Here is a 14327-nt window from a genome sequence, read left to right as displayed (position 1 = left end):
ATATATATATATATATATATATATATATATATATATATATATATATATATATATATATATATATATATATATATATTGTTGTGGTTGACGAAATTCGCAAACCACCATTCAGGTCCCTTGGGTGAGATATCTCTGTAAGTATATGTGTAGTTAGGCCCAAACCCGTTGTTTAGAGGGAATAAATGTCATTCACTCGGGCTGCAACCCTTCAGGATAGCCGTTTTTCTTTTACTATCTTTATTTTGGAACAGCCGCCATTACTACCACCACCAACCATGTTTCAACAGCCATCACACAACAACCACCAACCGCAACGCCGCTTCACAACAACAGCCACGACCCTTGCCGTCACATCTCGCTCTCGCAACCATCGCATCACCACTATTCCCGCGCCACTTGTGGGCACCAATACTGGACTCGTGCAGGGCGCGCACCGAGCAGGGGTGCAAAAGCGCCGGCCTTTCCGAAGAAAACGGATCAAAAACGACTCACGCCCACTTCTGTTCCGTCCTATCGGTGAGCGTGGGGCGATTTGGCCCCGGCTCCAGGTACGTTGGAGTGTGGTCGCTATATGCAAATTCATGGATCAAAAAGCATTCACGCCCACTTTTCCTCGGTCCAATGGGGAGCCAGTTAGAGGTGAAGGGTCGGAGGTAAAGGGTCAAGGGTGAAGGAGCGAGGCCACAGGGGATATAAACGGCTGCGTTCGTCAGTCAAGGCAGTTCGTCGGGGGTTGTCGGTGGAGCTGGGAAGAAGTGGTAGTAGTCAGAGTGAAGAGGACGGAGCTGTGGAGAGGTGGCGGCGGCGAAGGGGGTCGAGGGGGTGCTCGTGTCGGAGTCGGGGAGCTGCGGAGGGAGAGGCCGGCGGCGCGGCCGAGGTCGTGGTGGAGACGCTCGTCGCGGGACCCGAGACAGGGAGATATCCTCCATCCCCCGAGCATCAACAACCCCCTCCTGTTTCCCCCCGCGCTGAGATAGTGCGAGAAGGGGGCCCCGTTCCCACCCCATACCAGGCAGTCCCAGCGAGGCCCGCGGAGTCGGGGCGCCAGCGCCATTTCGCGGCTCATCACCAGACGGGTAGGCCCGACGCGGTCTCGGCCCCAGGCCCGCCTCATCCTTGAGGGTGGTCCTTTTCTTTTGCTTTGGGTATATGTGTTGTCGGCGCCGTCTGTGAAGTAAAACTGCATAAGTGTTGCCGTGTGCTCGCGTAGTCGGTAATAGATCTGCATTGTGTTTCTCTTTTATATTTGCTTTTTGTGTAATATTGTGTTTCTTCTTCTTTTACATTTGCTTTTGGTGTAATTGTATATGTGTGCTTTCCGTTCATCGTGAAATAAATGTGCTTTATGTTGAACTGTTTTCCCGCTTCGCTTCGTCTTTTCCTCTATTGAATCTCCATCTTACTTCACGTAAAGGGTTGGTCGTGGGCTAAAACGCCCGATAATTAATCGAACCGTCGAGGCCGACGATAACACTGCTCGGTTATCCCGATAGTACGGAACGGGTCGCTTAAAGTGGCCAGTGTCCGAAGTCGACCTGCGGCGAGGTGCGATCGCCCGGTCTACCCTCCGTGTGGGTACTTAGGTAGGTCGAATTTGGCGAGCAACCCTATCCCACGCGGGGGGCCGATTGGTACGATCGTGGTGAGGCCGAAAGGTCCACCCGTGACTAGTTCCCGGCGTTAGTCCGAGAGGGTCACGACGGGATTGTCCGTCCGGTGGGCGACGTGCCGCGATTCGAGTTACGTGGCCGTTCGCACGCCGGCGGGCGCGAATCCGCAACAATATATATATATATATATATATATATATATATATATATATATATATATATATATATATATATATATATATATATATCTTCTTCTTCTTCTTTCGGCTGCTCCCGTTAGGGGTCGCCACAGCGGATCATCCGTATGATCCGCATCGTGATTTGGCACATGTTTTACGCCGGATGCCCTTCCTGACGCAACCCTGGTCGCCTCTTACGACACAGGGATATGGTACACCTATTTTAACCGGGGTATACACCGGCCCAGTATACTGGTACTCATTTCACCGACCTCGGAAGGATGACAGGCTGAGTCAACCCCCTGGTGTATTAATTCAGTGGCCCAACGGGGTTTGAACTCAGGACCTTTTGGATCCCAAGCCGCTGCCCTAACCACTGCGCCAACACCAGGCTATATATATATATATATATATATATATATATATATATATATATATATATATATATATATATATATATATATATATATATATATATATATATATATATATATATATATATATATATATATATATATATATATATATATATATATATATATATATATATATATACTGGTTCACCGAAATAGGTGACCCTTATTGTCAGTAATTCTGTCTGTTTGCTAAGATGTTTGTTCGTTTGTCATCAGCATAATTGGTAGTAAACGTGGGCGGATTTTGACCAAACTCGGCTGGTAGGTACATCTTATGACCTAGTAATTGGGAAATTGTGATGGTTGCTAGGGACGCTTTGGTTCCCTAGCAACAACCGAAAACCTTCAAAATCGGTACCGTTCACGCAAAATCAATTCCGAAAGCCATTATCCCACGTAGGGTTATGAAATTTGGCACGAATCATCTACAGGTGATGCTCTATCAAATATATTCCGGTTTTTGTGATATATGGAATACTTTACCCGCAGCGCCCCCTACAAGTAGGGTATGCACGAAATTGGCGAAAATTGAAGGCCCCCTCGCGACCAGGTGAGTGCATCGATACGAATGAAACTTTGCAGGTTCATGGTACTCAATGAGTACTACAACTTTGCCTCGGGACATATTGACCGATTTCGCTTTGGTCAGGGGTCAAAGGTCAATTAGTGCAAAAATCGATAATATGCGAGAGCTGGAGGTGCCTTCGCGCCAAATGCTACTCCTCCTCGGGTTATGGTCGGATGATCATGAAAATTCACACTAATCGTCTGGAATACATTGTGCACAAACGATCGAGCTGGATTTTTGATTTAGATCTTTGTTCACCCACAGCACCCCCTCGAACTTTGGAGATTTCCGATTTCAAACCGCATTTTCGGTACTTTTCATTCAAATGGATACCGAGTAGTTATCAGTCGATGGAACTGGATGAGATTTGATATGCATAATCTTAAGGTGATTCCCTATCCGCCATATGACATCCATTTTGCTCTATATCTTATCGTTTCCATGCTCGGCGACCCATCGCCGCCTACGGGCTTGTATACATATTTTTCTGCATCTTAAATACAGGAGCGTGCACTGCAACACACTATGGGCAGCTGCAGCATAGTACGACTGGACAAGCATGATGACCTTGTAAGATTTAGCAACCTAACGCAGAAGAGAAAAGAAGAGAACCCATCCATAGATGTGTTGAGCATGGAGTGGGGCTCCGTACCCTTTCCTCCTCTTCCTCCCCTCTCAGCTCAGAGGATATGTCAACAGCCCAAAGTGCTCCTGTGAACGCGTTTTCTGTTCCCCTGGATTATGCTGGTAAATCTTCTTATAGAGGCCATTATCATGGCTTTCCAGTTGCAGATTGCTGCAGATGTCCACTTGGACCAGCAGTGAGCATTGCTGCATTTAGGCTGGAGAACTATACCTTAAATAACTTTCCCAGCTGTGATTTTGTCTCCTCACTGTTGTGGTAATTACAAACAGTTTGGTTGTGTGGGAGATAGCAACATTTGGTCCTCAAGGAAGTTTAATTTGAAGGAACATAGCAGTAAGAAGGCGTACATGCAGTTTATTTGTGTATGCATATGGAGCTGGCAGGATAGCCGACATATATATGCTTCCCTATGAGCTGTGTAGTCTGGGTTTGAATCCCACCCAGCTATATAACTCTCAGCCTAGTGTTCCACAGATTGGAGGAGGCACATCAATATGTGCACCGTCCCTCGGATGGATGGGTTGTTAAACTTGGTGTTCATCTGCTAGTATCAGTCGGTGGATATGAAACATCCCACGGTGTCTTTTGCGAAGAGTAGGAGAGTGATCACCGGCACCCTGAACAAATTACAAATCACTGCCCTGACTGATTGCAGGGAAGGCAACGGCAAACTACCCAGTATATCCCACACCAAGAAACTACAGTGGTAGCATTGATGCTCTGTAAAGGGCATCAATTTAATCATCATCATCAAAGGGAACCGTTTAACGTCCATTGATGTAAGCTAAATCCCATTGTATATTGTTTGTGTGGGGGAAAAAAAAACTTAAGTAAAACACATTTCACCATTCTTACTGTAATTCATGGACCGGTGTGTGGTTGTTTGTTTATCGCACTACTCCTCTGCAGTGCAGTGGAGTATTTCTGTCCCTACATTTTCCAGTGCAGAGAACTGTTTTGAATTATGAGCAGTGCAGTAGGTATGTTTTTGCTTCATGCATGTAACCTGGGTTATTTTTCTTTTTAATTTTCAGGATTTTAAATTAAAATTAAATTTTAATTTTGATTTAATCTTTAACGTTTTGTAGGCCTCATTAGGTAAGGCCATGGAGTGCATCGACTGGGATCCGGCTCTTACAAGAGCCGCCACTGGTTGTCATATTGGGCTCATGGAACGGAATCCGTATGTGACGGGGTTTCGGCTAGTATCAATATTAATGTCGACGTATCGTATAGAAATGTTCTTCCATTTGCTTTTTTCCATTACAAAGACTTGAATATAATGTAAAGTAAAGTCAAAAAAGTGAGTGCATGGAAATAAGAGTCCAAGGACGGTCACCAAAATACGCTGCCACAACCAGTCCCACAGCCTGAACGACGCAGAAGGCAGAGAGAAGAGTTACGGTGGACTTCAAACTCCACTGAAAATGAGGGCTTGAGAGAGTCAGATTCTCACTGATACCTGTGGAATGGACAGGAAAGGCAAAATGGCTCTACCACCTCTCTACCAGCTCTACAAGCTGATCCTGCAGTTTGCAGGAACATGTAATGATATCTAGTAATAAAGCTTAATCCCAAAACAGCAATGCTTACTAGTTTTTTTTTCTCCAGATATAATCGTTTGATGGTTTATAAGCAATTAGAAAAGCACGATCTTGTCATTCTCACCAAATTTCTTGACAGAAGCAAAATTATTTTCGTCCTCGTCGTCCAACGTAGTGTATGCTGAAAAGAAAACGTTGCAAACATTGATAATTATCAATGTTATAATTGTATAATTACTTTTAATTATATAAATAATTGTATAATTAGTTATCAATTATAACTAATTATAATTCGTTTAATTTACCAGTAGTTATTAATTTATAAATTGTCCTTTAAAAACACTGATATACAACTACTTCAGTACACACCTGTGGTTACTACTTTAAAATGTATCCAGTTTTACAAAGGTTGTTCTAATGAAATAATTTCACAAAACTGTAACTAATCACATTCTCCCCTCTGGATTTGCACTACTCACTTCCTGCCTTAGCTTTATTACACACTAGCAAATAAAATGCATTTCTTCGCTGATGGGAATATTAAGAGAGTGGGGGTGAGAGAGAGGGGGGGAGGAAGAAGGGGGAGGAAGAAGGGGGAGGAGGGAGAGGAAGGAGGGGAGGAAGGAGGGGGAGAGGAAGGAGGGGGAGGGGGAGAGGAAGGAGGGGGAGAGGAAGGAGAGGGAGGGGAGAGGAAGGAGGGGGAGAGGAAGGAGGGGGAGGGAGGAAGGAGAAGGAAGGATGGGAGAGAGGAAGGAGGGGGAGAGAGGAAGGAGGGGGAGAGAGGAAGGAGGGGGAGAGAGGAAGGAGAAGGGGAGAGAGGAAGGAGAAGGGGAGAGGAAGGAGGGGGAGAGGAAGGAGGGGAGAGGAAGAAGGGGGAGAGAGGGGGAGGGGGAGAGGGAGAGGAAGGAGGTGGAGAGGAAGGAGGGGGAGAGAGGAAGGAGATGGAGAGAGGAGGGAGGGGAGAGGAAGGAGGGGAGAGAGGAAGGAGAAAGGAGGGAGGGGGAGAGAGGAAGGAGGGTGAGAGAGGAAGGAGGGTGAGAGAGCAAGGAAGGTGAGAGAGGAAGGAGGGAGAGAGAGGAAGGAGGGAGAGAGAGGAAGGAGGGGGAGAGGAAGGAGGTGGAGAGAGGAAGGAGGGTGGAGAGAGGAAGGAGGGCGGAGACAGGAAGGAGGCTGGAGATAGGAAGGAGGGTCGAGAGAGGAAGGAGGGGGGAGATGAAGGAGGGGAGAGAGGAAGGAGGGGGAGAGGAAGGAGGGGAGAGGAAGAAGGGGGAGAGAGGAGGGAGGGGAGAGGAAGAAGGGGGAGAGAGGAGGGAGGGGAGAGGAAGGAGGGGGAGAGAGGATTTGCGGAAAGGAGGGGAGTGAGAGAGAGGAGGGGAGGGGGAGCTAGGAGGGATGAGCGATGAAGGAAGGGAGGAAGAGCAATGCTTCACCACACATCGCCATATACACTCTGGGACACACATCGCCATATACACTCCGGGAGGTAGGGGGTGCAAGGTGGGAGTGGGAGCGAAGAGGATGGGGGAGCAAGGAGGGAGATGTGAGGAGGAGAAAGTGGTGTTCTTGACTTGAAGGGATGGGCATGGGGGGGTTCGACTTGTATTTAGGAGGGGGACTTGAGGGGAAGTGGGGGATGGTCGCCTCTTCCAGCATTTGTACAGGATTCAATGAAATTGGGTACGTTGAAACGGCACGTTCCAACAGGATACGAAAACCACCCGTCACTTTAAACAGCACATACCATTTTAAGAGAGATTATAACATTGGCTTCCCTTGAGGTATGCGGCTCGAAATGCGGCTGCCACCCTATTTATCCGTTCTGGAACTGGATCTCTCCAAGGGGGTCACACACTGCCTGGAGTGCCAAAGAACATGCGAACTGGAAAAATGAACACCTTTCCAGCAGCCAGACCCACCAAGCCCCACCCCACAGTCCAAACTCCAAAATCCAGCTCAGGCCAAGAGACCCTAGAGCCCATCATATCCTAGCTGCAATGCTTATAAAGCCCTAAGTCGGGAGATGCCAGCGTTTCGTGCCTTTATTTAATTTCAGTACATGTTTTACAACCAAAATGCGAAAAGCCCCAGAATCGCTCAACCCGAGCCAAATCCCAAAAATTCAAACCACGGAATTGAACCCAGCAGCAGCTCCGACTACAAAGAGCAACAACAAATGCCCATCCACTCAACCTGCACACTCCGGACTCAAAACACAACACAAACACCACATCACAACATAACAACCTCCAAACCACAACACAACCACATGCGGTAACTTATCACAACCACCCATCATTTATCACTTCCTGAAAGTCTGAAGAGGGGTGAGAGAGTGAGGAGAGAGAGGAAGGAGGGGTGGGGGAGCAAGGACAAACTAATAGATGGGGGGAAGGGATACTTGGAGGGGATGAAGGATGGAGGGAAGGGAGGGAAGGGATGGATGGGATGGATGGGATGGAAAGTGGATTCACAGCAAGTTCCACAGTTGTTCATGAACACACGAGACTCCAATAAAACAGAGTGAACACGAGGTGTAAGGAGTGAATGAGGAATGAATTATTGAGTTTCCACCTGCTGTTCCTTCGTCTGCCATTACATTCCCTGCAGCATCTGTAATGAGCTTGGGTTTTGGAAACAACTCTTTCCTAGTAACCTCTGAATACTCCACCAAGGGGGTGCATCTCCGAGCATCTCCGGGCAGTGCTCAGCATGAGCACTCCCAGGTGAAGGTTACATTTTAAACTTTTGACAGATTTAACTAAGACAATGGAACACTAGTTTATATATTATGTACTACATTTACATTATCAGCGAACATTGTCTTGAATGTCAATTTGTGAATTTTATTTTCAACAAAGGCAACAGCTCTGATGAAAATGTCATTGACACCGCTGTTTACTGTCTTGTCATGGCTTACAAACATCTGTTTGGTCCATCCATCCATCCATCCCTTGCCTCCCTCCATCCATCCATCCCTTCCCTCCATCCATCCATCCCTTCCCTCCATCCATCCATCCCTTCCCGCCATCCATTCCTTTCCTCCATCCATCCATCCTTTGCCTTCATTCATCCATACCCTCTCTCTATCCATCCCAGATGCTCAGAATGTCAAACAATATTCGAATTGGACAAATGAACTTTTTTTTTTCAGTGGTTTGAATTCCAGAATTAAATTGTGAAATTTGGATCAGGTTCAGAGATTCTAGAATCTAGAGGTTATTTATTGCATGTGGAGTAATGAAATAAAGCCAGAAATGAAATTAAGCCACAAACACTGGCATTTCTGCTCATTTTTAAGCATTGCAATGTAGCAAGCGATTCATATGTATGATGAACAGGCATTCGATGATGTGAGTGAGGAAAGTGAAAAGAAAAACTTCATCGTAAAGAAACCATTGTGGCCTTTTCGAACTCAAGGTATTGTTGAGCAGGCCAAGAAAATTGACCAAGTAGGACCCCAGTGAGGGACAGCAAGGTGACCAAGGATGATGCCTTGATAAAGGGTATAATTAAATAAGGCCTTTAATTATCTTCAAAAGGGGTGTTTAAATTAACTCAAACACCCAGTTTTCGTTCGCACATTTCCTTGGAGTTCCCTTAGTATGCATGCAAATTTTCAGGCCGCTAGGTTTCATGATTTTGGAGTTATGGAGGAGACACACTGACATTTATTATACAAGAAGGGCAGACATGTGTGTCGGTTGTCCTTCATACTCGAAGAAGACCAAGCGAGACAGCAACCACACTCTGAGACAGCAAGTGGTATAACCCGATGTTAATTACGGAACCACCAGGAAGAAAAGACCACTTGCTATCTGCAGTCCAGGCAAGAATTTGTAAATTTTTCCAGTGGTGCTGGTGGTACCCTGCCTCCCCTTGTGAAGAACACCATCAGATCTTTAACATCCACCAACTAATGCTCGCAGATGGAACCTCCCGTTTAACGTCCATCTGAGGGACGGCACACACGATGCTGCATTGCCCTGTCTACGAAAGACCAGGGTGGCAGTTTACAGCTGGGCCTACATGCGAACACAGGCAAAACAGATCAGAGGTGAAACGTGGGCACAAGCAGAGGTATTTCTGCCAAGTGACGTCATTTATGAGTAAACGTGCAAATAACTCGTATGTATCTATCTATAATTCCAGCAATGTGTGTGTGTGTGTGTGTGTGTGTGTGTGTTTGTGTGTGTGTGTGTGTGTGTGTGTTTGTGTGTGTGTGTGTGTGTGTGTGTGTGTGTGTGTGTGTGTGTGTGTGTGTGTGTGTGTGTGTGTGTTTGTGTGTGTGTGTCTGTGTCTGTGACCGCTGTTTCTCGACTACCACTGGTCCGATCTCATTGAAACTTGCCAGATATATTGCTGGGGACCTGAGGATGTGCCTTTTCAAGGATTGATATTAATCGGACAAGTGCTTCCCAAGTTATGACCATTTATTTACCAACCAATGACAGGAACCGTTGCTGCGGCCATTTTTTATCAACCAATGACAGAAAGCGTTGCTGCGTAGGCGTGGTCGATGGGGAAGAGAAACTCAGCCGCGTTCGCCATTATGGGTTTTTTCTCTTCTCTTCTCTTCTCTTCTCTTCTCTTCTCTTCTCTTCTCTTCTCTTCTCTTCTCTTCTCTTCTCTTCTCTTCTCTTCTCTTCTCTTCTCTTCTCTTCTCTTCTCTTCGTGTTTTTCCTTCCGAAAAGGCAAAATACGTTGGCGCGAATTGAATAATTGGCCATCAAAACGTTGGCAGATCCAGCAGCCTCCGCATTCTTGCCCTGGACGAGGAAACAAAGAAGAAGCGCCGTTTCCTCAGCAATGTTGTTTATGAAGAGGTGTTAACGAGATAAAGGTGTGTACAATGTACATGGAGACAATTTTTATTATTATTCATTTATTGAAGAAAAATTATTCTGAAAATACTTTATCAAAAAAAGTGCACAACTTTTTTTGTTTCCAATTGTCAAAACGGTGTGGCCTTTGGAAGTGTTAAGGAATTCAGCTCCACTCAACGTGCTTGCCAACGTAATACATCTCAATTTGGTGGTAAAACGATTCACAACGACGGGTTTCCTTACTCATTGCTCTGCAGTATGCATTCAACTCCTTCATTTGTCATCTCATTGACCTCATTTCATCTATCTATAATTCCAGCAATCTGTGTGTCTGTGTCTGTGTCTGTGTCTGTGTCTGTGTCTGTGTGTGTGTGTGTGTCTGTGTGTCTGTGTGTCTGTGTGTCTGTGTGTCTGTGTGTCTGTGTGTCTGTGTGTCTGTGTGTCTGTGTGTCTGTGAACGCTGTTTCCCGACAACCACTGGTCTGATCTAATTGAAACTTGCCAGCTATATTGCTGGGGACCTGAGTATGTGCCTTTTTAAGATTTGATATTAATCGGACAAGTGATTCCCAAGTTATGGCCATTTATTTACCAACCAATGACAGGACACGTGCTGCATAGGCGTGGCCGATGCGCCATTTAGTTACCAATCACAGGACACGTTGCTGCGTAGGCCGGTGCACGGCTGGCCGACGATGACGTCACGTGCCGTGCCGGTTACGATGGGGATCAATCGGTGCCTTAGTTACCGTGGTGTCGTAGTGCCAATGGTAAATGGCAGCGAATGTCATGGCAAGCAAAGACAGGGAGGTAAACTTGATTTTAATTAACTCTGTGTGTGTCAGTATCACAGCAGTTGTTACTTCAATGCAAGCGATAATTCGTGGAATGATGTGAACATTCCGTACTGGCACGCACTACTTCCGGATAGTGATGACTTAGTGTATTCTAATAAGTTCTCGATTTCTTATGCGCATTTATAGATAAACACAATGCCCCAATCCGGTCGTTGTTTACGAGAGCGAAGGAACGGCCTGTGTGTTTGTTTGAAAGTTTGTTTGTTTTTTTGCACGTACGGCCACGCACGTATGGGCACGCGAGAGCGAAGGAACGGCCTGTGGTTGTTGTTTCTGGCACGCGATTTTAAAGTTTTTTTTTTCATTTTTATTGTATGTACGGCCACACACGTACGGCCACGCGAGAGCGAAGGAACAGCCTGTGTGGTTGTTTCTGGCAAGCGGTTTTAAAGTATATATATATATATATATATATATATATATATATATATATATATATATATATATATATATATATAATTTTTTTTTTTTTGCACGTACGGCCACGCACGTAGGGGCACGTGAAAGCGAAGGAACGCCCTGTGTGGTTGTTGTTTCTGGCACGCGGTTTGAATTTTTTTTGGGGGGGGGGGGTTTGCACGTACGGCCACGCACCTACGGGCATGCACTAGTTCCTAAAAATTACCCCCCGGTCATCTCTGAAGCTCTGTAGATGTGGATCTCTGATCGGCTTAGATTGGCTTCGATGTCGTCTTGTCTTTTGGTTCAACGTACAGACGAAAGCCCGGGAATAAGAAAAGATAGAAAACCTCAGAAATCAAACTACATTTCTGAGTTATCTGGAGATAGATTTTGAAAATAGTTGAGTTGGAACATTTATGATCAATGTGTCTTCAAAAGGATAGAAACCGGACCTCAGAAATCAAACCGCATTTCTGAGTCATAAATGGCGGATGATATTTTTCCAACGATTTTTCGAACTTTGAAGACACATGACTCAATAACCAGGACAAATGTAAAAAACCGGCCTTACCAAATTTAGATATTGTTCCATATTATCAGAATCCGAAGAAATTTCGAAGATCGGATCACAAACGGTGGAGGAGATAGATTTTGAAAATGGACGATTTTGCAACTTTGGAGTGACCTTGACGTTGACCATGACCTTCAATCGGGTCAAAGGTCATACCATCGTGCATCCCTCATCGACATCTACCCACATACCAAATATCAAAAAAAATGGGGACGTATGTACGTACGTACGTACGTAAATCGAGACTGGTTTTATTAGGTCATCTCGTTAGAGATGACCTAAAAAGGGGAAAAATATTTTGCATACTGTACATCCATAAATGTTGGTATAATTTTAGGTTTTGATTTTTTGATGATCACTGCACTTGGGAGCCTGGTGTTGGCTTATCAGCTAGGGTGGCTGACTTGGGATCTCAGGGTCCTGAGTTTGAGCCCTGTTGGCTCAAACTTAGCCTGACATCCTTCAGAGGTTGGTGAAATGAGCTGCAGCTGATGCTCACGGACTATGCAGGTAACAAATGTCATTTGATTCTCTCTCAGGAACCGCTCGTTGGACACAAAGTCCGACCAGCGATAGCCAAGGATTCTCCGAAGAGACCTGGTACCAAAGGAATTAAGTCTCCGTCTCAGATCCTTGGTCAGAGTCCAAGTCTCACATCCATAGAGCAAGACTGGAAGCACCAAGGACCTGAAGACTCAGACTTTTGTCCTCCCATACCCCACAGCCAACAATGAGCCATCTATTTATTACATACGCACGGAGAGGGAAGGTGAGGTTCGGATTCATGCATACGTGAGATGTCCAGAGGGGAGGGTGAGAGTCAAAATTCCCATCAAAATTTCATACTCAACAAATAGATTACCCCAAAGAGAATTGTTTACTTACAAGGATAAACGGTTATAAAAACAACATTTTGGTTCATATCAGTGATTGACTTTTTCTGCCAGGGCACATGCTGTTTGTATTTCTCAAAGTGTATTTCCACTCGAAACACCATCTCCCTTCTGGAGTGTTGACAGTTGTCTCTCCCCCCCCCCCCTTGCAGGGGTGATTTTTATCACCACACCTTTTTTAAAACAATATTTTTTCCTTTATAAATCTCCAAGCTGTCAACAAATCCACAATTTCCACGTCGGGGTGGTTTTTATCCCTGCTCTTCCTGAAAAAAGAAGAAGCGAGGGGGGGGGGGGGTATTGTAATCGGCTTCATCTGTCTGTCACCCTATCTCGTCCAAAATGTTTTGTCAGAAATTTACCAAGCTTGGTAGTTATGATCAATACAAGGCAAGAAGCTGCAATATTTTTTGGCCCCGTCTCCTGGGGTGTGGTCAAAAGGTCAAATAGCGAAAAATACAATTACAGGCATATTTTAAGACGTTATTTTCATGAAACTTTGTGCAATGAAAACGATTTTTTGGGATTTCACCCCTGTTTCATGCCCCAGAGGGTGGGGACTTAAAGTCACAAGTATCAAAATGGGGGGGATAAAGTATTTTAACCAAATTTTTGAATTTTTTTTTTTTTAAGATGACAAAGTTCCACCGGTCATTCCCGGTGGAACTCTGTGCCACCTTTCAACTGCTTTAGGTGAGAAGCGTGGGGATTTGCGATAGCACACCATCGACTCCGCTCTTGTTTTCCTGATGCCAATGACCTGACGCTGAGTGCGACCAACAAGTACATGCAAAATTACGTGCAGATCGGACCAGCTCTGTTTTTTTCAATGTTTTTTGATGTGTGTACACACACACACAAACACACACACACACACACACACACACACACACACACACACACACACACACACCTTATTTAATATATTAGGATATCGCGAAGATATCAATTCCTTCCCTTCCGATTAAACTCCCCATTAGTAACTTACCTGCCATAACTGACTGTGTGAACCCCTGACGAACAGCACGAGATGATTTGCACGTCTGCAGTTCAGGCGAAAATCAAATGACCATTCCGAAGTGTCTGCGACGTCACGAGCGACTTTATGCTCAAAAAGGCTTCATCAGCGGCGATGATTATCGGTGACCGGGGTTTCCTGTCTATTGTGAAACAAACGAGAGAAAAACTGCTGCAAAAATAACATCAAACAAAAACTCAGCAAGTTTATAAAGTGTGTGTGTGTGTGTGTGTGTGTTTGTATGTGTGTGTGTGTGTGTGTGTGTGTGTGTGTGTGTGTGTGTGTGTGTGTGTGTGTGTGTGTGTGTGTGTGTGTGTGTGTGTGTGTGTGTGTGTCCAAAAATAACCAGATATGGGAGCTGGGGAAAGGAGAGATGAAGGGGGTAATGGTACTCTTCAATAATTTTCTCCAATCAAAATCGGTAGAATGTTGATATTAAGTGCATTGAACAAAGAGTTTGAAATTCTTTAGCAGATCCTTTTGAGAAAGAAATATGTGAAATCATGGAATACCATTCATTTATAAGGTGCAGTAATTATAGTTTGTTGGTGGTTTGTATACATGATTGAGGCTTGTGGAAGATCTCCAGCAGAATGGAATGAACAAAATGGAAAGGGGGAAACAACAACATCAGAATACTGTACGAGAGAGAGACAGACAGACAGACAGACAGACAGACAGACAGACATCATGAGTATGGATGGGGGCTGGGTTTGACCTGAGGTACGTAGTTGGTTTTATACGGGAGAGAAAAGAGGAACAAATGAGTGGAGGTGAGCATTTTGCCTGGGTTTGCGGAG

The 14327-nt window shown here is 45.1% G+C and overlaps 1 protein-coding gene across 1 annotated transcript in view; it reads right to left on the bottom strand.

The window, feature by feature from the left end:
- LOC147017368 (collectin-12-like) overlaps positions 1 to 13628 on the bottom strand; it is a 35517-nt gene extending 21889 nt beyond the window's left edge. Inside the window, exons 1-3 of the mRNA XM_085846961.1 lie at positions 13498 to 13628; positions 5088 to 5144; positions 4759 to 4881 (exon numbers count right to left, since the gene is read on the bottom strand). Coding sequence (XP_085703087.1) covers positions 4759 to 4881; positions 5088 to 5144; positions 13498 to 13504 — 187 coding nt within the window. The 5' untranslated portion in view covers positions 13505 to 13628. The remainder of the gene's footprint in view (positions 1 to 4758; positions 4882 to 5087; positions 5145 to 13497) is intronic.
- Positions 13629 to 14327: the final 699 nt, after the last annotated feature.

This window comes from Eptatretus burgeri, chromosome 11, assembly GCF_056783735.1.
Source record: "Eptatretus burgeri isolate ZD-2024b chromosome 11, Ebu_testis_v1, whole genome shotgun sequence".
In the NCBI taxonomy this organism is placed as follows: domain Eukaryota; kingdom Metazoa; phylum Chordata; class Myxini; order Myxiniformes; family Myxinidae; genus Eptatretus; species Eptatretus burgeri.
This window is presented reverse-complemented; position numbering and strand designations above follow the sequence as displayed.